Genomic DNA, 24,767 nt, shown 5'->3' with positions numbered 1-24,767 from the left:
CTCAAAAGTACCAGATAAAATATGGTATATTTGGACAACCAAACCTTGCCGTGGGTGTTCTGGAATTAAGCATTTGTTTATGTGGAAAATATTAACATCTGTGTTTTTAAATTATGTATTTGTATAACACAACATTTGTCAGGCATCCTCCAACTCCTTTGTCTCCAGGTGTGCTCCTGGAAATCTCAGTGTTTTACAGCTGAAAAGCTGTTTCCTTTTGCTGTCTCCCTGCTCCATAGAAGTAATGTTGATGCCCTAACCCTTAGAAATGTATTGTGCATGGGATTCACACTGATTCATAATTACTTGCTATTTTAATCTCAGTATTTTTTCTTTAAGAGTTAAATTAAAACAGTGATAAATCTATTCCAAATCATAAATCATGGCCGTGGCCTGTTTCAGATAAAATGGCTCTTGCAGTAACCACAGCTGGTGCTTCCTCAAGATGTAACCAAAGGCTATAAAACAGTTGGTATTATATCTTAGTCTTGTGATTCCTTTTGTATTTTACTTTGTTTTTATAACAAAAAAAGCAGTCAGTGTTTGCATGAAAACATGGTTCTAAGAGGGAATCTGATTGTAGAATTTCAGAACTCAGTGTAACAGTAAAATGATAATGATAATAAACTTTAGTGTTATTTCACATTTCCTCTGTTTGATGTGAAATAGGGCAAACAAATCATGCTGCTTTTTAAATAATTTTTTTGTGTGTTTTGACAATGATATGAGTGCATTTATACACTTTTATTAAAACTCTCAGAACAAATGTTGAGTTTTGATCCAAATCATCTGTTCTTAACGATTTTCTTTTCATGCGTGACACCAAGAAGAATAATAAGTGTGGGGCTGAAGGGATGCTAAAAATACACATGCATTATTACATGTGATGCAACTGGCACCTTGGATACGGCACATGAAAACCAGGAGGAGTCACTTAGAGCAATTTCTGTAGTTACCATCCCTATAGGCCTGTTGTTGTGTTCTTACATTAAAACATAAGTCTAAGTGAAGACATCCCTATTTTTTTTTGCCTACTTGAGTCTACTATCTTTATAATCTTAAAAAAGTTGAACATGTTGTTTGCATTATTCTGTTATATATTATTGTTCTAAAATTAATAGAAAGCATACAATTTGACTTTGCTAAAAATCTGACACAGTCTCCTTTCTGGTTTACTTTCGTCTCTTCAGCCTACATCAGTAACTTCCGTGTGTCTGAAAGAAGCTGTGTCCCATTTTTTTTGAAGGTCATTTGGCGTTGTGCTCTGGGAGATGTTGACGGGGGAGGTGCCCTACAAGGACGTGGACTCCTCCGCTATCATCTGGGGAGTGGGAAACAACAGCCTGCAGCTGCCTGTGCCCGATAGCTGTCCAGACAGCTTCAAGCTACTCCTGAAGCAATGCTGGTGAGGAAGATGAAGAGATTAAAAAAAACAAAAAAAACATCAAAGAAGTCATTTAAGCAGGCGGGTAGTAAAATTTTAATTTACCCTTTTTTTTACAGGAACTGCAAGCCAAGAAACAGACCTTCATTTCGACAAATCCTCCTACATCTTGATATTGCCTCTGCAGACATACTGTCTACTCCACAAGAAACTTATTTTCAGTCTCAGGTAAGATAAGTGTAGCATGAGAAAACAGAAGAGTCATACATTCAAATGTAACTTCATTTCATTTTTTTTTTGTCAGTTTTTGCTTTCTTGTCACTCTTAAATGTTCAAGATTATTAAAGTGCTTCACAAAAACATGCGATGACAAACAGCGACAATCTAAATAAATGCAGAACGGAGTTTTAGAGATGATTTCTCCTAAAAAAAGGTTATCAAAACCTTCCCGGTCCAGTGTAAAAAAATATATTTTTTTACATTATATATATATATGGATGGATGGATGGATGGATGGATGGATGGATGGATGGATGGATGGATGGATGGATGGATAGATAGATAGATAGATAGATAGATAGATAGATAGATAGATAGATAGATAGATAGATAGATAGATAGATAGATAGATAGATAGATAGATAGATATTTTTACACTATTTTATCATTATCATCCCCATATATATGGGGATGGTGATGTTGTCACACAGGTTCTAGTTATGTGATTCTTGACTATATAGGTTTGGCTGCTGAAATTAAGTCAAAAATCTTGTTAATCACAGATAATAAATTTTTACTAGTTGGCATTTTTATTTTCACACCATCATGGAAAGCTTTTTTTTTTCTTTTACAAAGTAATTGTTAGAAACTAATGGTGCCTCTCGCCCAATCAGGTATTTCTGTATTTATTCAGGTTATCTAATATTAAATTTCATTTGATCTGAAACATTTAGTTGCAATAGACAAAGAAAAAAACAGAAAACAAATCCTTAAGGAAATAAATACTTATTCCCTGCAAAAACTGGTGTGACAATTTATGTTGATGGAAAATCAGACGAAGACGGAGGATTAAGCCAACCTTTATAAAATACATTTCATAAATTTATTTACAGGAAATCTATTCATTAAGTTAGATTGAGAAATAAATGACCGTTTAGTGAAGTGCACATGAGGTCTGTATGTCTCCCCTGCCAACATCACTAATTCTCATTTTGCTGACAAGCTGCCACCATTTTTTTTCCAGTCCACTGCAGTAACCATATGCAGTGGCAAGTACACAGCTGCACCCGAGCCCCAGGTCTCCAGGGAGCCCACTAATAATACCTGTCCTTTCAATCACACTGCATTATTGTTGCTTGCTTTTTTTTTTTCCTCCCTTTTTCTTTCCGTGTCACATGCTTCTGCTGATTTGTGGTCTTTTATTCAAGCTTCAGTTCACGGGTCAAGGAAAGAACCTTTTCTTCATATTGAGTGTGATGGGGAAGGACGCTATGTGTCTACCTGTGTCTGGGTGGGGGATGGAGGCATAGTACAAATGTGCTAGACCAAAGAGATGGAGTATGGAGGTATAATTGTGTGGAAAATATGTCTTTGTGCATATCTATTTATAACTCATCTATCTGGTTGAATCTCTTCATGCGAAACGTAAACCTCCATCACTCTGTCCACTTATCCTTGATCCTTTATTTCTCCCTGCCCCCTTCTCCCGGTTGAATCCCTGCCCAGTTTTTTCCTCGTCTCTGCCCCATAATGGATTTTTCTTGTGACATTAGAAAGAAGTATTTGCTGCCATAGTGTATTGATTGCCTTAATGGTAGAGAGCAGAGAAAAGAGAGTGGAAAAAAGAGGGGACTGGAGACATAGAAGAGTGCGCACAGAGTCCATTAGGTTAATAAGAAGAGCATCTTTCGTGTGCGAGTCTAATACACATGCATGTGCCTCCATGCGCTCATAAATCTGACTTACTTAGTTCTCTGCTATGACAGGTATCAGATAACAGTTGTCATGCTCTGCCGCACACAAGAACATGCCCATGCCGCATTTCTTTTCTTTTCTTTTAAAAGATCCACGTCACGTCAGTGTACGTTTGGTTTCGCTCTTTGGGTATTGATTTTTATCTGACAGCTTAATGGGTTTGGTTTCAGTGACAAAAAAAAAATGCTAATTGCTCTGTAAATTGAAAGCATTTCTCCATATAAATCAAGGTGCAAAGAAGATGTCTTGTGGTGTTGGTGTCATTTTATGTTAATATTAGCACCGTGAACTTGAGTCGCAGTTAATTATCGCAGTGCAAACGAGAGAACTGACAAAATACTCCGTGTTTGGAAAGGTGAAGGAGTTTAAAAACATGTATAAAAGGGATAAATGGTTTCCTGCTGTGTCCACATGCACATCACCATTACAATTATATATTTGTATTTGTTAATTTGGTATGATTTTACATCCTTCACCACGTACCGTATACTTGTGCTGCATATACTGATACATGCTTATGTCGTTGAACTTTTCGTTGGCTTATTTCTCTCTTTGTAGTGAAAACCTGCTAACAAAGACTCGTCATCACATAGACAAATTTGATGTTTGACACTTCAAAGTGTGCAGTCGCTCCAGGTCATTAACACTTTCTCCTGACGGTATTTCGTTCTGTGTTTCTCCAGGCGGAGTGGAGAGACGAGGTGAGACATAACTTTGAGAAGATTAAGTCAGAGGGGACATGTCTTCACAGACTGGATGAGGAACTCATCAAACGACGCAGAGAAGAACTCAGGTTAGAATTGCAAAGAAAATTGTGCTGTCAACTGTAGCGTGTATTTCTATTCAGCTGCACTGATATTATTTTTCAAAGCCTTGAAATTGCCATGCTATTAGCTTCAGATCATTATTAAAATACAAGGATGTAGTAATTTACTCTGATGACTGTGCTGCTCCACAAACTATCCCAGTAAGGCATGTCTGTCGAAATAAATGTAAAAATTTTAGGACTCAGTACATTAGGCAGAGTGCTAATGAACTAAAAATCATTCATTGATCTTTAAGAAAAAGTAAACTGATTCCTGAAATTTTCTAAAATATATATATATATATATATATATATATAGCATTGCATGGCTGCAGAATTGGTTTATCTTAAACATTGTGTGTTGTTTAGGACCTGACTCGTAAACAAATATCTTATATTTAACATTAAAGTTTAGCATACATTCTCCTCATCAGTACTGTAAAATATGTGCATCTTGTTGTACGTTTCCTGGATTTTATTGCTTAATATTGCCTGTTTTAGCATATGCACTGAAAAATTAACGCACATATCTATCTGTTTCCTATATTATTAATAGTTCTGTGAATGATTTTTATAGTTAACAGATTTGGAATGTAAAGTAGAAACAACAATCTCAAGTTATCTAAAAAATTCATACTCTGTATCATCAGATTTAAATATAGCTCCCATCATCTCAGTAGTTGTTGTGCACAGTGCATGTGTCTGGACGTTATTGAGCTTTCCTCTACATGCAGACATGCACTGGACATCCGGGAGCACTATGAGCGGAAACTGGAGCGAGCCAATAATCTCTACATGGAGCTTAACGCCATCATGCTGCAGCTGGAGATCAAAGAGAAGGAACTTCTCAAGTACGAAACTTTGCTGCTTCAGTTTTATTCTTGACAGGCTTTTAAAACATTTACATTAAAGAAATACAGTATGCGATTGGGGTCATTCTGTTTAAAAATAAACCTGTCCTAAAACTGAGAAATTAATGGACTAATTGTAGATGTTTTGTGCTGCAAATTTGTTACTAAAGGGACATTGTCTGTCATGAAGTCCAGACCGTATTTTGTGTCTAACTAGTGATATTCTTTATGTCTAATGCCAGGAGGGAGCAGTCACTGGACAAAAAATACCCCAGCTGCTTCAAGCACCACAGCTCCAGACAGTCGGCCTCCTCCAACTCCATGGAGAAGCTCATGAAGAAACGCAACGTACCGCAGAAACTACCTTCACACAGCAAGAGGTGAAACAGCAAAGCACACTGTTTTCCATACCTGGACATGATATATGAATGTTTGTTCAAACTCATTATGTTTGTGGTAATAGCAAATCAGTCAGTAAGCATACTGGGTTTGCAGAATTTGAGATGACGGGGTTCTTGTTTTACACATCAAAGCAAGGTTTTTAGGCATTTTTCTTTGCAAGATCAATTCAAAACTATTAAATAATATTTTTTTTTGCTTATTTATTAAAAAGAAGTAAATTAGAAGTTCTGCTATTTCTACAGCCTTAGACCCAAAGTAGGAGTTAATGCATAACCAAAAACTTTCGCTGATAAGGAAAACTTTAAGCAATTATAGTATAAAAAGACAAACTTTTTTATAAACATAGCGTGTTTCTTCTGTTTGCAGACCAGATTTACTGAAGTCAGAAGTCATCCTGCCCAAACTGGACTCATCTATGACCCAGGTCACCATCCCCAACAAAGGCTCCACCTCCCCTGGCCGCTCTCGCCGAGGAAAGCCCCGCTACAGGAAGGCCGGCAAGGGCAGCAGCAGCGACCTGGCTCAGCTGAAAGCCACTTTGTCCTCCTCCCTAGCAATGATCAACGCCACCTCATCCGTTCCCAGCAGCAAGCACCGTCTGGACCCCACCGCGGCAATCAGGGGCCTCCAGCATGACCTGCTGCTAAAGAAGATGTCCTCCTCCAGCCCCGATCTCATTTCAACCACCCTGGAGGCAGAGGTCCGCAGGAGGGGGCAGCTAAGGCCTGGACTGGACAGAGCAGGCAGTCAGAGCGCCTCCGCTGGGCTGGAAGACAGCGGAGAAACGGAGGGGCCAAGGGACAGGCAAGATGTGGGCGTGGGGGGCGATGACCTGGTGGAGACGCCCCCACGGAGCGACACACCCAGCGAAGACGCAGCATCCATCCCATTCTCCAGCAGCCCAGATTCACCGTGTGGAAGAGGGGCCGCTGCAGGGAGAGCGTCTGTCCTGGGGAATGCTCGGGTCTCCCATGAAGTGGAGGACAAGGAGGAGGGGACAGTGATCACACGCTCACCCAGAAGTCAGCGCCGCCTCACGCCTTCAGCCTTGCTGTACAGGGCGGCAGTCACACGCAGTCAGGTAACGCTGCTTTAGCTGCTCCCATTGGAATCACTTTTACAAAGACAGCAGAAACTAATCTACAGGGAGATGCTTCAGAATAATAAAGTAACAGATTACAAATCTTACTCTTGCATTTTATTTAAAAGTGCATGCGAGCATGCAGCTGTCACTGTAAAGTGGTTTTACTACAATGACTGGCAGAAGTCAATGTCTTAATGTTTTTAGTTCACAGAATGTAGAACCACAAGTTGATTTAAGCAACAGGCTTAAAAGATTTGAATGTTTGATCTCTGTGGATTACCGGTAGTGGATTACTTTTTTTAGAGAAGCTGTACTTCCATATTTCTTTTTTTTTTTCTGTTTCTCTTTTCAAAAATGTATTTTCTCATGAGGAATCTCAAAAATCTTCAATGAAATTATTCAGAATAGTGTTAATCTATATGTCCTTATTGATGCTTTTCTCCACAGAGACGTGGACTTTCTTCAGAGGAAGAGGAAGGAGAAGTGGACAGTGAGGTGGAGCTGCCCAGGAGACGGTGAGAGTTACAAAGACTTGAACAATTATTTAGAAATTTAATTTTCATAATTGTCATTTTGCTCAGTTGACTGTATCATCTCATTAGAGCTGACCGTAACATGAATCAAGATACTTTTGTGCTAATTATATATGTTATTTATAAATAACAACACCAAATAACTTTTGAAAACCAGCTAAACCAGCACATTGTCAAAAACAAATATGGCAATATTTTTATCTGTCTTATCAGTAAAATATGACAGCCAAGATGTACATTTTTACTACATGAAAGCAAATAAGCCATACACTTGAGAGTGCTTTATATGAAAAAAGAAAACACAACGCAATAAACAAAGAAATAAAAACATTACAGAATAGTTGCAAAATGAAGAGAAGTAATAAAAAGGTTTAATACAGACATAATCAATCAATGTTCCACTCATTAGTCAAAAGCAGCTCCAAGCAAAAGCGTTTTTATAGCCTTGACTTGAAAGAGCTCAGTGTTCCAACATTTTTGTAGTTTTCTGGAAGTTTGTTCCAGGTTATTGGAGCATAAAACTGAATCCTGCTTCTTCATGTTTGGTTGTGATCTTGGGGATGCAGTGGAGACTAGAACTAGAAGATCTGTAAGATCTGGAAGTTTAATATGACAAACAACAGATCGCTAATGTATTTTGGTCCTAAGCCATTCAGTAATTTATAAACTGACAAAAATATTTTAAAGTATACTCTCTGAGCTACAGGGAGCCGGTGTAAGGATTTTTAGAACTGGGATTATGTGCTCCATCTTCCTGGTTTTAGTGAGAATGTGAGCAGCAGTGTTCTGGATCAGCTGCAGCTGGAGGATTGATGTTTTTAGGCAGACATGTGAGGAAACTGTTGCAGTAATCAGTGCGGTTAAAGATATGGATATGTTTCTCTAGCTGGGACATTAGTGCTTTAATCTTAGAACATATAAGGATGCCTGACCAAGTACTAAGTGCATAAACTGTACAACATGGACATACTTTTCAGTTGGCCAACATTTTGTTTAAAATTATTGAAATTTTGATAATGTATTTTTTTTTTGCCACACATACTGTATTTCATAGTGATGTTTATTTATTTCGGGAACTCACATTAACTTGTCTGTCCCCTAACAATAAGTTAATGTTTCTAAAGCCAGATATGTCTGTTCTATTTCTGCACAGGCGGCCAGTGAGCATCTCCAAATGTCAGTCGCTGTCAAACTTCAGCCTAGAAAACCTCTCAGTGTCAGACGGCGAGGAGGGAAACACCACCGACCACTCCCACAGCGGCACACCCGACGTGGTCAGCACCAACACGGACGAGCGGCTGGATGACAAAAGCGACGACTTGCTGTCTCAGGGCTCAGAAATCCCAGCTGACCCCTGTGACCCGAGCCAGCTGGGCTCTGATGGACTGTCTGAGAGGGAAGCTGAAGTACGACAAGTCAAGACGCAGCTCGCTTTGAGTGAACATAACTGTGAGGTACGCCATAAATACAGACTGCAGGGATTATTTCTGCTTTATCTAAACAAGAGCAACATGGAGTTAATTTCAGTATTTTAGTGTTAGGAGAATCAGAGGTTAGGTCTCTCCCAGGAATTAATCAAAGAGCTAGTAAGACCAGAACCCATGTTAACTCTGGGGATGTGTTTGGTTATATTAAGTTTAGATAACAGCAGTTTCCCATACCCAATATGTTGATCATACCCAATCAGGAAACATGGTGCCGTCCTACAAGCTGTTTGCATAACTCCCCCCTGTGAGAACTTCTCTACATTTCTCTAGACCACATGTGTCAAACTTAAGGTCCGGGACCCAAAACCAGCCCGCCATAAGTATTTATGTGGTACTCTAGAGTCTAGAGGGAGACGTAAATAAAACCTTCAAGGCAATAGTTGTGTTCTTCAGTATTAGTCTATCAATCAAAGCAGTTTTTAATCAGAAGTGATAGTCAATGAATTGCAATATGTGTCTTGATCAGTCTCATTTATCAGACTGAATGTACCTTTTGAAAATAATGAACTTTTCATTTAGGCCACATTTCTGTTTTGAAAAATACTTTTCATTGGTCTGATGCAACATTCTAATTTTAAATGTCATGTTTTCTTTAACTAAGTGGAAAATAGTCACAATTGAAATTAAGGCTTTATAACATTCATCTGCTTAGTTAATCTATATAATGTGTTTCGCTTAGTGATTAAGTTTCTAAAATAAGTGGGCTTTTCAATAATGTTCTACTTTATTCAATGGGTCTGTTTGCTGCCAAATTACATTAATGTGAAAAGGTCTTCAATATTATTTAACTTTGAGAAGTACTCATCAGATCCAGAGACAGTTAGTTATTAATATTTTAAGTTTGTTATTGGTTAGGTTTCTAAATATATTTCCCACAGCTGGCCCTTTGAGGACATTTGTGATCTTGATATACCCTAAAATGAAAATGTGCTTGACACGCGACTCTAGACAGAGGCAACTTTGTCTTCTGTCTACTTCAGGTAAGATACTGACTGCCTCAACAGAACCCCGTGTCAGAAAATATAACTATTAGACTTGATTGTGTAAAAACAGGTAATCTTTGACTACATTACCCAGTGAGACTCAAATGTGCTAATTCAGAGAATCTGTGCTTGTTTGACCTGTTAGGGCCTGTACGACGACTCGGACTGCGACAGTGCAGAACTGGACCATTCATGCTGCGCAGAACTCAATCAGCCTCCAACCAACTGGTGAAACCCAAACATCTGAACCCACAAGATCTGTACATCTGCATCTCTGCATCCTTCTTTTACTCTGTCAGACATTAGGAAACCCACAGAGGCAACCACAGGAGGGATTGAATGCAAAAAGGAAATGAAAACCTTATCAGAAAACCTGTGGATTTAAAACTAGAGGCACTCTGACAGACAGCAAAGCAATCCGTTTTCAGCTCCAGAACAACACATCTCAGAGAGGCCAGTAACAAGACTGTCCGTTCATGTCTTCTGTCATCTGCCATGTTGATTTTTATATTTATTTATTTTATACTATCCAGTGGAAATATGATTAGGAGATCATTTCAGGGTTTTTATAACAAGTTTGACCTGGACTTATTTCTTAAGATCTACTGTGTCATAATCTTTTTCCTTTAAATATTATGCACTTATTTTAATGTGAAACGGCTGATAAAAGAAAAACAGTTTACATTTGAGGTTGTTTGCAATTATTTATTATCATAGTTTTTGACTTCCATTCATCGCCACTGTTAATATAAGATGTTGTAAAATGAACAAATGTTTTTATACTTGAGATTGTATAACTGAAGGTGCTGACATTCCTCAGCAGGTGGCGCTATTATATAAGAACCTCATAAAGCTTTTGCTGGTAGAATGTAACTTTACCTGCTGTTCATGTCTCATCTAAAACATAAAACGTATTGCAGTATTTAAGTATTTTGCAGGGGCAAATGTGTTTTTGGAGAGTTTGAAGGGTTTGTAATATTTAAAAAGCATGTTTGTAAGAAAAAAAGTATGCATATTTAAGATGTTTTGATATTTCAGTCCAGAAGATATCGTTTTTGTGAAAATTAAACCAACCCTTAGATGAACAAATGCTGATAAAGCATGTACCGGTGCACCTCAGTAAATTTAAAAACCATCATCTGAAAATTAATTTTTCTCAGTAATTCAACTCAAGAGGTGAAACTCATGTACTATATAGATTTATCAAACGAGACCTATATTTTTCAGCAATTTATTTTTATTTTGATGACTATAGCTTACAGTGAATGAAAACATTAAACCCCAGCTTCTCAGAAAGTTTAAATAATTGCGGTCATCTTTAGCAATTAACTTTTTCAGTCTCGTTATGGAGGGGTCAGTGACTATCTGCAGGAAGAAAGATGAGTCAGCTATCTTGTACATGATAGCATTAGCTATAACATGTCAATTAAAAGTAATTTTTATTATTCCGCATATAGAATTGGTTTCGTATAGTATTCTAACAAACTGAATTTTGGCCATAATCATCAAAACTAACAAAGTAATGCTTATATCACTATGTAATAAACACACAGGATTACATTTTTTTTTAAATTAAGAAACCTTTTGATGATATACTAATTTATTGAGATGCGCCCTTTTGGCAAATAAATTGAGCGTTACTCATAGTCAGTTGGCAACTTAGACAAGATAGTTGAGGCCTATTACAGACAACAGTTCACGTTTACTGAATGCAATATTGTTCAACAGAAGGAAATATGAACAGATAGAGGCTCAGTTATTTACTGCAAACTTATTAATGCAAAGGGGATACTTGTGGAGAAATTGCTAAGTACATCTTTCTTCCCTGCTCCCCATGTCATAAGACTGGCATGGACTGTTAAGAGAAACCAAGAACACAAAGCTTTACTAACCATTGTTTCAACGCTTGCACAAACGACACACTCGATGCTCGAGCATTGAGCCTTTTTGTTGGTCTATTTGTTTTTTTCAGCCAAGAATCAAGTGATCATAAAACTGGTGCTGATGTCTTTTTACCTTGCACTTCAACTCGAATCCGTTCCACATTTCAATACCTGATCAGATGAGATAAAATATGCAGCTATTTGTCAAATGTTTTGTTTCCTGTTTACATTAGCAGACCTTTTATAATCAATTCATCCCAGTCAAAATTTGAAATCCTCAAGATAAAATGTTGTCAATGAGCCAAACTACTGCCCTCTAGCGGCCTGAAGTAATATAACACTGGGCTGAACTGAAACATTTTCTACTGCATCAATGTAACTGTACAATAAATATATTTAAGAAGCAATTTAAAAATAAAATCCAACTTGCAAAATCTCAACCTTTGTTCTTAAATGCTTCACAAGAGGAAAACAAGAGGCTGGTGGTTTTGAGCATTTCACATCTTTATTTCTGCATTTTTTTTAAACAATGTGGCACCCAGGTCTACAGTCTCAAAGAACGTGCACAATTTATTTTTTTCTGTCCTGCAAATAAAAAATAAAATAAGTTCCAAGTTGAGCAAAGCAAAGAGCAGGAATTTAGTGTTAACTCACAACCCTTTTCTTTGTCTACTTCATACGGGTTCACTCCTCAGCCTCATTTACATTTATTAGACAAAAAATTCAGTGTCCAGAAGTTATTTCCACTTTGGTAGTTAAAAAAAATAATTCTTCCATTTAAAACAAATATTCCAACTTTTTTTCTTTTTCAGTATATATCAATTTATACAAAAGAAAAAATTGAGGATAACCCTCTGATCCTGATCCCTTGAGCCAAGCCCGAAACACATCCCCCACCAACCCCCAACAAAATCCTCCAAAACCAGCAAAAATAATCAACAAATGATCTGAGGACCAGGAGAGGGCGGGGGGAGGGTGAAAATACAACGGAATGACATGGAGGAGAGGAAACATGACATGCTTTGTAATACACATCTGAATAAATTAATCTGAGTGTTAGAACATTTGTCTTCATAACCAAATATATTCTGATAGTGCAGCTACAGCTATGTTTTCTCGTCAGGTGATATTAAGTGTTACAAGCACTTCGGATGCACTTCAGTTGAAGAAGGTGACACAGGGTGAGGATGCTGTGTATTCTTAAAGCAAGTACATGAAAAACCCAACAGGTAGGAATAAAAAGAAGAAAAAGAATCATGGATATAGACAGAATAAAACAGTCACTATTCTTACTTTTGATACATTTTATTTTTCCTCTTTTCCTGTTCAAAGAAAAAAATAAATGAGTGTACAGAACTAATTCTATATGCCCTAGATGAGAGTTTTCCAACTCTACTTTCTGTCATGGCAAAAAAAAAAAAAAAAAAAAAAAATTTAAGGGAAGGGAAAAAAACAAACCAAAAACATTAAAATCTGTAACTCGACTCAAAAACGGAATTAAAAACCTAATTTTCTGCTTCTTTTCTTCTTTTTTTTTTCCTTTTACTAAAACCAAACCCAAACAAAGAAAATAAATAAGGAACTCAGCAGATCAAATCAGTTGACATGATTTCAAATGAGAAAAAGAGGATGTACATTATATAAACTCTGAAGTTGTATAGTTGCATTGCCTGAATTTTTACGGTAGCCAATGATATAAAAGTGTGATTTAGTGCAGATGCTGTGTCTTATCAGTTGGCTGCCAGTCCCGTGGCCTCAGAGGAAAGCCTGGAGAAAACAGATACACACCCACAGAGCAGGGGAGGAGAGAGAGGAAGGCATGCAATCAGACAGAACAGAGAAAACATCAATATTTACTCTACATTATTACATCATTACCATAAAAACCTCTGGAAGGAGGTCATCTGGCTTTATACACCAGGAAATGTGCTCTTACAGAAACCCATTACATATCTAGCCTGGGGGGGAGGTTGTGTTACAAATAAAGATACATCTTAAGTCAGCAGCTGATCAAAATCTGAATGAACTAGCAAAGGGATTAAATAATCAAAATCTTAGTAAAGGGGACTCGCGCTACTTATGGTTACAGATAAAAATGAAGCTGCACAGGCTTAGAGGAAACTGCAAAACAGGAGCAAACAGCCTAGCTCTTCTCAAAGCTACATGACAACTATTTCTGGTTTTTGCCCCCTTTTTTTTTGTTATTTAATTAGTTCACAGAATTATAAAAAAATTACAGGTCGACTCATAATTATTCTGATTTCGATTTTGTGTTGTTTTAATTTAATCAGAAAGATTTTCTGGCAAGATGAAATGACACCAACATTTCTCAAAAATAAAATCTTGCTCAAGAGTTTTTTTTTTTTTAAATGACATGTTGAAAATAATAAACATCTTCCTCAATAATCAACTGAAAAGCCTCAATTCTCTAATCAGTTATGGTAACCTAACCTTTTCTATAATTAGTGACCAACTTTTATGTGCCCAAATATGGGCCTATTTAATGCTGATCTGATTAAATTTGACTCTTTTCATTCAGAGTTCATTTCACCCACACTGCTATGTTTCCAGACAACTTTTCACAGATGATGTAAATATCATGAGGATCAATCAAAAATGCTCAAGTGGGACCTTTGACATGATTCCGCTCTTGATTTGCACCTGTTTTCAAGTTTACTAGCTAAACCTATGAGCTAAATTCTGAAGCTCCCAGAAATTTATTTTCATCTTCTTGAGATCAGTCGAAATTACCTCCACAAATCTGGTGCCTTATTATTAATCATCTCTTATTGGTAAGCTAAAGCAGATGGGTCGTTTTAGATTTTTTAATAACCAACAAAACCCAAAGCATGAATAAGTGGCTTTGATACCTGAGGGAAGATTTAATTTGATTTAAAATTACTCGGTTTTGCTTTGTTTTTTTTTTGTTTTTTTGTTTTTCTTAAATCAGCAAACGAATCACGACGAGACAACCCTTTTTGTAAACTAACAACAGTCACGTAAAAATAACTGGAGAGAAAACTAATTCCACAGGTACAACGTGACATCTTAAAGGAGCCGCTACCTGAGCAGAGCTTACACAACGAGAGAGAGAGAGAGAGAGAGAGAGAGAGAGAGACAGAGAGAGACAGAGACAGAGAGAGAGAGAGAGAGATTCGGTTAAACTACTCCCTGTCCATGCTAAATTCAAAGTCCTTGAAAAATATAATGCACTCGACATGTCACATTTTAAAGAGACAGGTAGAGTCAAGCTACAGATATTTTATAAATATGGCGTTAACCACCTCTCTGGCTTGGTAACAGGGGGCTGCTTTGTGCTGTAAGCGAGGCATGGCGCAGCCAGATACAAAAGCAAGTGCAAGTACAGACAACAAAGAGCACTGTCAGCACTTCAGGAGGAGATGACTTATGTTTCCTTCATTAGTAAGGGGAGAGCCTTCGCCTTTTGGACTTGGAGCCCAGCTCAGGGGCCACTTTGGGCTCAGTGGGAATTGGGTGTGGGGGGTTACTGGCCCCACTGACAACATGGAGGGCCAGGAGAGGCAGGGGCTTGAGACTGAGGAGACTCGACACACAGGCGGGTGAGCTGGGGAGCAGGGAGTCGGTGGAGGAGCAAGAGGAGGAGGAGGAGGAAGGAGGTGGCCCTGGAGCCAACAAGGACAGAGGGATGGGGGCTGTAGGGGGCGCCACACAGGAGGAAGAGGAAGAAGAGGAGGAGGAAGAGGAGAAGGAGGAGGTAGCGGCAGAGGAGGTGGTGGTGGTAGTAGTAGTAGTAGTAGTAGTAGAGGTGGAAGGAGGGCACAAGCTGGTCTGTTCAGGGTTCAAGGAGGAGGAGGAAGAGGAGGAGGGAGGAGGTTTAGAGGACTCTACACTGTAGAAAGAGAGACAAGGAGAGAGGGACAACACAGTCGGGATGGGTCACAGGGCAGGCTGGTGAGCAATGGGTGAGGGGGAGGAGGAGGGGGGGATGGGGTCGGGTGTGGGGATAAAAGTCACTCAGGGATGCGACCAAAACAGCAGATGTGTTATTAGTAATTAATGAGTTAAACTAGGAGTGGAACCACTCATCATAACTGTAGTGGTGGATCAATGTGGGAGTCAAGGACGGAGGGAGGGGGGGATTATTAATAAATACCAAGAAAAAGAAAACACCATCAGCTAAATTATAGAAAACTGAACAGAGCTACTGAAGTTTAGTAGGTCAGAAGATTCTTGAATTGTTTTTTTGTTTTGATCCAACACAACAGCATGACCACATTTAAACCTGTGCCTTCTATTCACATGTTAAATTAAGTATCTGCAATGAGTGACTGTTTAACCACTATGGGGACGTCGTAAATATGTTCGGATTATCTCACCTTGCATTGATGAGGTACTCCGCCAGACTGATGCTGGCGGGCGAGCCTGTGATGGTAACCTGCCGGTCAGTCGATCCATCCACTGGATTTGCGATCTTGATCTGGGCTCCAGACATTTGCCTGATCTCATTGATTTTGGCTCCCTGGCGGCCAATGATGCATCCGATCAGCTGGTGGAGAGAGGAGCGAATGAGGGGGGAGAAAAAAGAATAAAGACACAAATGGACGGCAGTTTACAATAACACTTCTCAAGCATGACCTCGTAATGACAGAAAATTGTTGAAAAATCTTTCCATCAGTGATTGAAGCATTAGAGGTTTTCTAGTTCTACAAAATGTCTGCTAGTAAACAAAGAACTCATCGCGCTACGGTGAGAAAATATGTTTTGAAAGCTGTCCCAGTCCCACAGTTGGACCGTTTTTATGCACATCCGGTCAGGAGAGCTGCAGAGATTTCAGCTCCTGGTTTATGGCACCATTTTTTATTATTATTATTATTTTTTTTTTTTCAAAACAGGGTGCATGTAGAATCTAAATACTCTCCAACGAGCAACATTATAAAAACTTTTAAAGGCTTACAAAAACCAATTTGTTTCATATCTGTGTGTTGACATTGAGCAAAACCTAAAAAAATTATTTTACTTCAGTCCTTTTCATTCACATTTGATTGTGTAGATAAAGTGAATGTCTAAATTTAAATATCGCAATAAAAAAAGACTATAAATAAACATCATAAATGTTAAAGTGCCTATTTTTATTCAGTTCAAGTTCAGTCTCATTCCAATTTTTATTTTATTTTCAACGTGCACAAACAAGGACAGCTTTATTTTACGACTTGGCAGGTTAAAATTCATATTTTAAAATAAAAAATGTATTTGAATAAAAATATTGAAAGGTTTATGAAAAAAAAATCACAAACCTTAAGATATTCGTTTTGGAAGTAAAGGTATTTAGATTAGATTATATGGTGCGTATATTTCAATCAATCTCCATGCACATAAAAATGTACAATTGTTGAACAGAAATCAGATCAAACTAATCAAATTTTATTACATATATTTCAATTAGAACCAAATTTAACTCAAAATAGATCATATTCTCAGACACTGCAAACATATATATTATTTTTTTTACTTTGGTGATTTAATGTAATCCCTTCATAAGAATGATGCTCCCAAAAATCTTTAGTAGAAATCTCGCTTATTACTAAACTGACAAGAGTGTGTAAAAGTAATTGAATGTCTGACTTACATCATTTGGAATGGTCATCTCATGTGAACTAGTCTGAGCAGAAGCATCTATCCCTGACAAGAAAAATACGTCAGTAACTCAAACAAGCAACAACATCCTCACTTTTTAAGGCCACACAGCGACATGAAGAAACTTCAAATACAGTTTGAGTTGAAATTCTGACAAAGTCTTTTTTTCTTTTTCCCGCAATTAATATTTGACAAAAACTGGCAATATACCCTCAAAAAAAAAAAAAAACTCTGTGCAGCTGTGGATCTTCATTGGTATAAACCTAGATGCATAAAGAAAGTAATATTCTGGCATCTTTGTTTGCGATTTATATATTTCAGACAATAAGATGCAACAAAGTCTGGAAGAACAAAGTTTTCCATACCTGCCTAAACTTGAGCAATACTTGAACCGCATAGCATACTTTATCAGAGCCTTGTTTATTTCTTATTATAGACATTGTTAATTTTACGAGGTCTGAGTAATCTTTTTATTCTAAACTGCAGCAAGAAAGTGTCATTTTTATATAAAATATATGGGTACTAGAGCACACCAAATGTTTTTTTTTTTTTTTTTTTTGTAAATCCTGCATTGTTTTATAGTGTACAGCAAAGCCCTCCCTACTTCAGGGAATGTGATAGTGACTGTCAACGTGGTGTGGCAATGCGAAACATTCGAGTCGAATCAGCTGGAATGGCGGCGTGAAAGCTCACGGGCCTTGCTGTGCTGCATACCAGTGAATCCCTGGTTGCCTGGTGCAATAGGGAAAGGGCTCTGCTGCATAGCCAGCTGGTGAAGCTTGGTGAGCTGTGGAGAAATAGCAGCAGAGGAAGACTGTGAGAGTGAGAGGAGGAGGCGGGGAGAGAAGAAACAGAGGAAATGGGAAAACACAGGAAGAGAGGAAAAAAAAACAAAAAAACAGAGCACATAAAAATCACAATCAGTACAGACGGCTACACAAAGAAGCGCCAACAAAGGAAAACTTAACACACGAGACTTCATTCTATGATCTTTACATCTGATTCTCTCATAAAGCTCTCTCTATTTGTCTAACTTAAGTCTATATGGGAAATCAAATCTGATTTCCTCTCTAGTCAGGCTCCACCTCTTGGTAAACTTTTCCTGCCATCTTCGGGGTCAAAACAAAGCTACAATACACACTCCCTATACAGAGGGGATTTCCTAAGCAGAACAACAGACTGCTTCAACTTAGCTTCAGGAGAGCTGAGAAGAAACTTTTATGCTACATCTAAAAACACATCAGGTCTAATAATCAATAACCATTAGATCGTGATAGAAAACATTTAAGCAAACAACTTTTTGGCCTAAGAAGCATTTACGACAATCATCTACATGTTAAAAGATCCTGACCCAACGTATCTTTTTCACTTAAAAAAAAAAAAAAAAAAAAAAAAAAAAACATTGATTGGATGAAGCAAAAAGCGACCAGAGGACAAAGTGACAAAGGAAAAGACTAAAACAGTGTGTTTATTCAGGACAGACCAATAAATGCGACAATACTGCACAACGAGGAAGAACAGGGAGGAGTGAGCAGCAGGGACAGATTATTATTCATGGAACAGTGGAGAGTCTGGACAAACAAACAACAAATGTCAATTAAATTCGCTTCTGACTGCAAAAAACTGAACAGATAGTGAGAAAAGTTACGACTCTCTTCTAAATGGTTGATATAAAAAGAACTGATGACTGCAGATTAAATGAAGGGTAAACAAGGTAACTAACTATAGTTATATGTGGAAAACACTGCATGGCTGGGTGGGTGATTATTCATTTTGGGTCGGGGCTGTAATTATGAGTGGGAGTGGAAGTGGTGGTGGGGAGGATCAAGGGGGGAAAAAAAAAAAAAAGTCCTACTGCACTTACATCTGGCTGTGGGATCGCGTGCTGTCCTTGTACAGCATAGGCCTGAAACATATGGAAACAAAGCTTTCATAGGCCTCACATCTGGTTTTATTGGGTCACTTACTTCTCCAGGTACGTCACCATTAGATGACAACCAGACGCCTCCTGCATATCAAAAGTTAACCTGATGATGCTCAACAAATATTAACATGCACCTCTTGTCCAAAGTCTCCACATTTCTGAGAGCAATGAAGTATTTTTGTGACATTTCATTAGAATTAGAGGAAAAATCCAAACGGAAAATTATTACAAAGAATACGACACAGTACTTGGTTAAGTTTAAAGACTTTGTAGTGTTAAGAGAACAAGCACCAGAAAGCGTTTAAGTTCAAGTCAGGATGAAAGGGAAATGACAAACTAAAAGTCTTTGACAAAAGGAAAACATTAAAGGAAACCAAGATTTTAGAGCTTTACTTGTTCTCCAAGTTTTTAGTGACTCTTGATGCAGCTGTTTTCTCAAGGTAAACACAAAGTGAAGCATCTATTTAAGATGAACATTATGTTAGCGCTTGTAAATTCACAAATCAAAGTTAAGCTTGTTAAATCATCAAACATAAGAATTATATGTTTTTAAAATGGTTAGCTAGGAACTCTAAACCTCCTCAAGTCTTTTCAGTGGTTGATATAAGAGGAAATCAAACCCTCCATAGATAAACCTTGTGTCCGTTAGCGAAGCTGTTTATACCTGTCCGCCTGCAAAGATGACAGGTGATCCTGAAGGCTTGGGTCGGTAGGGGATGGTGACCCCCTTAGGGGGAGACTGCACAGGGGAAAGAAGGTGGGTTTTATTACAATATCTACTACATCATGTTAAAACCATTAACTTTGAAAAGTAAAACCTTTTCTTAATATTCAGTCTTTTAAGTCAGAAGGCAAAGAAAGTGATTGCAGTTCCCCGGCTTTAATGCATCACTGCAACTCCAACAAAACTACAGACAGTCACAAGGTGGAAATTAAAGTTAATGCTACCGATCATTTATTAAATTAGCAGCTGTTTTTAAATCTTACTTAGGAAAATACAAGGTGCATATAAGCCTGTTGCAGTATGCAATTAACTGCATGTTGAATTAAGATGTGCTCAATAATTGCCATTGTGACGATTAATGTTTTTGGAAGGTTTATTTTCTTTACGGCGACTGACAGAGACAGAGATTTATTGTTTCAGGTTGTTGTGTTTTATTTTGGCAATTTAAAATATTTTCCAGTTCTAGTTGTTAAGTGTTCTTTACAAAATGAAAGTTTATTGGGAGACCTTGCATTATTATGCACACACTAAAACAACCAGCCTATTCTTCTCTCTGTATTACTCTATAAAGAGCAGAATTGACAGATTATTTTGATAGGAGTGCAAATAATTTTCACCTTTCTCTTTTAAAAAAAAAAAGGAAATAAATTATGTTTTGCATTATCGTTTTAAATTTTTGCTCAAATACTGTGAAACTGGGGTATTTTTCTGAACTTTATCTCACATTGAGAATCTCCTACTGGCTCCAGCCGACATAGCAACATCTGCACCTGTCCGCTCACCTCAAGCATGACCACGCAGATCTGCTTAACACACTCAATTATTGACTGCGGAGTTCCAGCAATGGTGATGGCACGCTCTGTGGAGTTGGGAAGCATGTCTCCCGCCACTTGTACCTGAGCACCGGTTGACTTGAACGCACAAGAGGGGGACAATTAAACAAAACCTCATTAATGTTGAGTTATTAAAAGTGTAACATGTAAAGGTGAACAGATTTTAGGGCATACCTCTCGAATTTCTTTGATCTTGCAGCCACCTTTCCCAATGAGCGAGCCACACTGGCTGGCAGGCACTACGATGCGTAGAGTCACTGGAGGCTTGCTGGTGGCTGTGCTGTTCGTCATAGAGCTGCTGATATCCTGGTATGAAATAAAGAAAAGATAAATTAATACAGCTGGAAAACGGGGTGCTCTCTGTTGATCTATAGAAGAAAAACAAAAAACTCGAAGCAAACCTCTTCCAACTTCTCTATGATCATAGAGAACGCTTTAAAGATGGCCGTCGTCGGACCTGCCAAAGTGATGATCCGTTCAGGACAATTGCCTTCAGAGATGTTAATACGAGCTCCACTCTGAACAGAAGAGAAGCAAAAAAAAAAAAATGTACAAAAGTATTCAGTAACTGTGAAAAGATCTGCCAATAATATGACTCATTGTAGTAATTAAAGAAACACAGTGAGCTTGAAAGGACTAACCTCTTCTCTCATCTTCTTCACAGATTCACCCTTCTGTTTGCAGAGAATCAAAGATATGTTTAATGTTTATAAAAGAAAAAGAAAACAACATTAAAAGAACATAACTGGAAAAGTCTTACCTTTCCAATTATACTTCCAACCTCCTGAAATTGGAAAAAAAAAATAATATATAAAAAAATAATATATATATTGTAAGACATATTTTTCTTAATTCATCAAAATGAAAAATTATGTTTCTATAAATTAGCCTATTGAAGAATTGGAGCTTGATGTTAAACTCTAAATGTAAATGTAGCAATCCGGGGTACACTGAATCATACGCAACAGGGGATGTTGCAATAAATGTGTTAATACTGAATGAACCAGCATTAGCTAACCTATTAGTATCTCTTGCAGAGTGATTTAATATCTAAAACCAGCTCAACATAAACTGGCAGAATTATTTACCATTATTTACCAGCTCAATATAAACATATTGGTGAGAATTTCTCTTAGTAGTAAATATTTTTTCTAGACCTCAGGAAATGATGTCTACAAGGGGGTAGGGTTTGACAAAAATACAGACGAAAAACATCTTTCTTTTTATGTAACATAATTTAGTACAGTTTGACCGTGGTAATTTTTATTTTTTATATCTCACCAGTTTGGTGAATCTGCAGTTAAAAATACCAAGAATGTGCAGCTGTCTTTAAAACCGCCATACGAGGCTACAGCAGAACTCACACCATGGAGCGTGTGCGGCTATGCTGTGAAAAGGGCCAGATGGCCTGGGGACAAATGCCAGGCAATGCCTCAAGCTGCAAATTTTTAAGCACCAAGGGATGGTGCTAAAATAAATAAAATAAAAAAACAGAAAAGCGAAAAGAAAAAAAAATCCATGGATAAAATGTGTATTACTAAGTCCAACTTCTGTACATCCAATCAGAATCCATTAATTAAAATACCAGGTAGATTTTGATTAGAGATGCACCATTAAGGCTTTCAATGTTTTTTTTTCCAATTTAGCACAAAAATAAAAAGAAAAGATGCTTATAGATGGGATAAGTAGTTTTAAATGCCCCTAAACTCTATTAGATTTTTAATAATCTATTTTAAAAAATACATCAAAGTCTATAAGTATAGACCATTTTAGTCTATCTCTACAGAGTAGGAGGGAGTTATAAGTTTGTACATTTAATGAAAAATACAAACATTTTCTATATGTTAATGAGCAGATAAAGTTGATAAAAGGAAACATTCAGGCTCTGATTGGTGCATCTCAAAATTGTTAATAAATACAGTATTTCAATGTTCAGATGAAAGCTGACAGCTCACAATATACTACACATCACAGCCTTGAACCTTAAACAACAAAGAAAATGAAAAAGTGAGGAGACATTCGCCCAAAAATAAGAAAATGCTCAACAAAAACAAACATGCTTCCTTAGCAAGCCTCGCCAATCCGTGCGGAGAAACTTAAGCTTTTTATTGTTGAATAATAAACTGATGAATGTTAAAGTGAGAGAGATGTATGGACCATAAATGAAATATGGAAGGAGAAGTGCTTAGGGGAAAAATAGTATCTATCTTTATGTTGCTTTAAGACGTGTGAAGTTCATAAACTCCAATATTTCAATTTTGGCTTCTTTTATGCGGTCATGCCCACTTTCAAATATGCAACATTTAATCACAATAGTAATATATATTATGTTGCTTGTTTTACTTAATGGCAGTAAGCCAGTTGTCTATATACTTTGAGTAGCATTCCATTGAGTGACTTGAGAGTGTGAGCCTCAGGTAAAACTGGCACATGGCGCTGCTTCAACACTGCGTACGCCCCTGCAACACGAGGGGCGTACGCAATTCGTACGATTGGGTTTTGGGATCTTGTTGTGGGGTGTTAATCGCTTCTCGTTGCCCCCTGTATACTACACGAAGCACGACAAACGATTAAACCGAGACTCGGCCCGACTGTAAAAGTTGTCGCGCAACTTGAAAAAAAGAAAACCACAAATACTGCCTTACATAGGAGATCAAACTCGGTCTCTCCATTTTCTCTTGAGATCAAGGATTCCATTACCATTTACTTTCACTACTCCCCTTCACCTACATATCCTGTTGAACATCAATTTCATTAATAAAGCATCATGCTGTATCAGAGTGTCCACATGAGCTGCTCACCTTGCCGTGCATGAGCAGCCTTATAGTAAGGGTGACATTGAGTCCGCCTTCAATTACTCCGGAGTCCATAACTGCAACTATAGTGGTCCGTACAGAAACTGAGAGTCTTTGGTCACAGAGATGGATCTAAATAGCATAAATATAGAAAAACATCATTATGCATAACAATGAAAGAGGAAATGTATGCTATAAACAGAGCAGTGTTACAGCAGTTTTGTATCATGCTTCAAATTTTATTAAAAGTTCATAATTTTATTGGTATTTCAAGGCATGGGAGAGTATTTAATAAATTCAGTAAATATTTTGTTAAGAAAAATAAATCGGAAAATATCCACAGTGCCTTAAAATTCATATTACAGACTAAATGACAAACTTACGTGATTCATCTTTAATTTTAAAATCTATAGATATACCACACAATTAAGTAATTGGTTTACAAGTCGCTAATTAAAATGTTAATTATCAAGCACACTGATGGATACCACGAAAGAAAATCCTAAGCTTTAAGGTTTTTCTGCAGTTTTATTGCAGGCTTTCAAAATGTGGATGAGTGCTGATCCATCCACATCACCAGCTAGGTGGAAGGTCTTCAATAGTAAATCTATTATCTCCAGGTCAAAAAATAACATATGGTAACATGCTAACTACGTTCGCTAGCCTTGAAACAAGTTTAGTAACAAACTGGTTGCCGTGTTTCTTCTAAAGGCTCATCTGGACGACTGTGTTTTATTTGCAACACACATAAATTAATTGGATTTAAAATAAGCGCTAAACGCTTATTTTGAAGATTTAAGGAGAAATGTTAAATTATTAAGAAAGATGAAAGTCTTAGCCCTCTGTAGCCGTGCTAGGAAAATGAATGGAGCATGCATGTGCTTGTTAGCATATTTAGCTAGTTAGCTTACTTCGTCAGCATTACGAACAGATTCTAACTCAAATCAAGGTGAATTGAATTGCATTGTTGTCATCTCTTAAACAAACGTGCTTGGTAAACTATGACAATTAGCAACTAAAAGTTCCACAAAGGGACTCTCTGTTGTAGTTCTTTAAAATAAGCTAGGCTAGGCTAAGCTAGCCTCGTCACTCCGAGCGCAGATTGCGTGCTCATAGTCCTCACGCGGCCTATTAGCACGCTGCACAGGCGCGATTTGTTTCCGCTACTTCTGACCATAACAAATATGTCATAAAATAAGAAACATCACAAAAAACTCACCTGCTTAGAGCGCTGCCGACTGATCGGGGGGAGGGTTGGGGTTGTAAGGGTAGAAGGGGAGAGGTTCGGGAGGGTAAAAACCCGGGGGAGAGTTTAGAAAGGACTCGGGGAAGAGGGAAGAGTGATGCGAGATCGAGCTCCACTCCTTTACACAAAGACAACAAAACTGTAACCTTTGAACTACCACCCTTCACCCATCACAAACCCTTACCACCGCCAGCCAGGAGTTTGAACTTAAGATGCTCCAGAAAAATATCACTTCGTCCACAT

General features: G+C 37.7%; 2 protein-coding genes across 10 annotated transcripts in view; one reads left to right on the top strand and one right to left on the bottom strand.

Annotated features, from left to right (window-relative positions):
- LOC106956721 (mitogen-activated protein kinase kinase kinase 12) overlaps positions 1-12,819 on the top strand; it is a 21,188-nt gene extending 8,369 nt beyond the window's left edge. The window contains exons 6-14 of the mRNA XM_015047731.1: positions 1,247-1,405; positions 1,504-1,612; positions 4,042-4,151; positions 4,898-5,014; positions 5,257-5,394; positions 5,783-6,497; positions 6,948-7,015; positions 8,187-8,487; positions 9,649-12,819. Of these exons, the coding sequence (XP_014903217.1) occupies positions 1,247-1,405; positions 1,504-1,612; positions 4,042-4,151; positions 4,898-5,014; positions 5,257-5,394; positions 5,783-6,497; positions 6,948-7,015; positions 8,187-8,487; positions 9,649-9,735 (1,804 nt within the window). The 3' untranslated portion in view covers positions 9,736-12,819. The remainder of the gene's footprint in view (positions 1-1,246; positions 1,406-1,503; positions 1,613-4,041; positions 4,152-4,897; positions 5,015-5,256; positions 5,395-5,782; positions 6,498-6,947; positions 7,016-8,186; positions 8,488-9,648) is intronic.
- Positions 11,878-24,767, bottom strand: LOC106956729 (poly(rC)-binding protein 2). Of its 9 annotated transcripts, none has more exons than XM_015047797.1 (13): positions 24,498-24,751; positions 23,285-23,415; positions 21,244-21,267; positions 21,125-21,157; positions 20,885-21,001; positions 20,658-20,789; positions 20,433-20,561; positions 19,591-19,665; positions 18,867-18,908; positions 17,717-17,816; positions 16,995-17,047; positions 15,745-15,914; positions 11,878-13,153 (listed from the first exon to the last, which is right to left on the bottom strand). In XM_015047797.1, the coding sequence occupies exons 2-13, from the start codon at positions 23,351-23,353 to the stop codon at positions 13,117-13,119; spliced, it is 981 nt and encodes a 326-aa protein (XP_014903283.1). In that variant the 5' UTR covers positions 23,354-23,415; positions 24,498-24,751; the 3' UTR covers positions 11,878-13,116. The 9 variants fall into 9 exon arrangements, with proteins under 9 accessions (XP_014903283.1, XP_014903290.1, XP_014903244.1 ...); XM_015047804.1 differs by having other exon boundaries at positions 17,717-17,789; positions 24,498-24,749; XM_015047758.1 differs by lacking the exon at positions 11,878-13,153 and adding an exon at positions 13,788-15,257 and having other exon boundaries at positions 16,995-17,041; positions 24,498-24,767.

Source organism: Poecilia latipinna, unplaced genomic scaffold (assembly GCF_001443285.1).
Source record: "Poecilia latipinna isolate Pla-1442-1.1 unplaced genomic scaffold, P_latipinna-1.0 Scaffold41, whole genome shotgun sequence".
Taxonomy (NCBI): Eukaryota; Metazoa; Chordata; class Actinopteri; order Cyprinodontiformes; family Poeciliidae; genus Poecilia; species Poecilia latipinna.
Note: the sequence above shows the minus strand (reverse complement) of the source record. Positions and strands in the feature narration are given on the sequence as shown.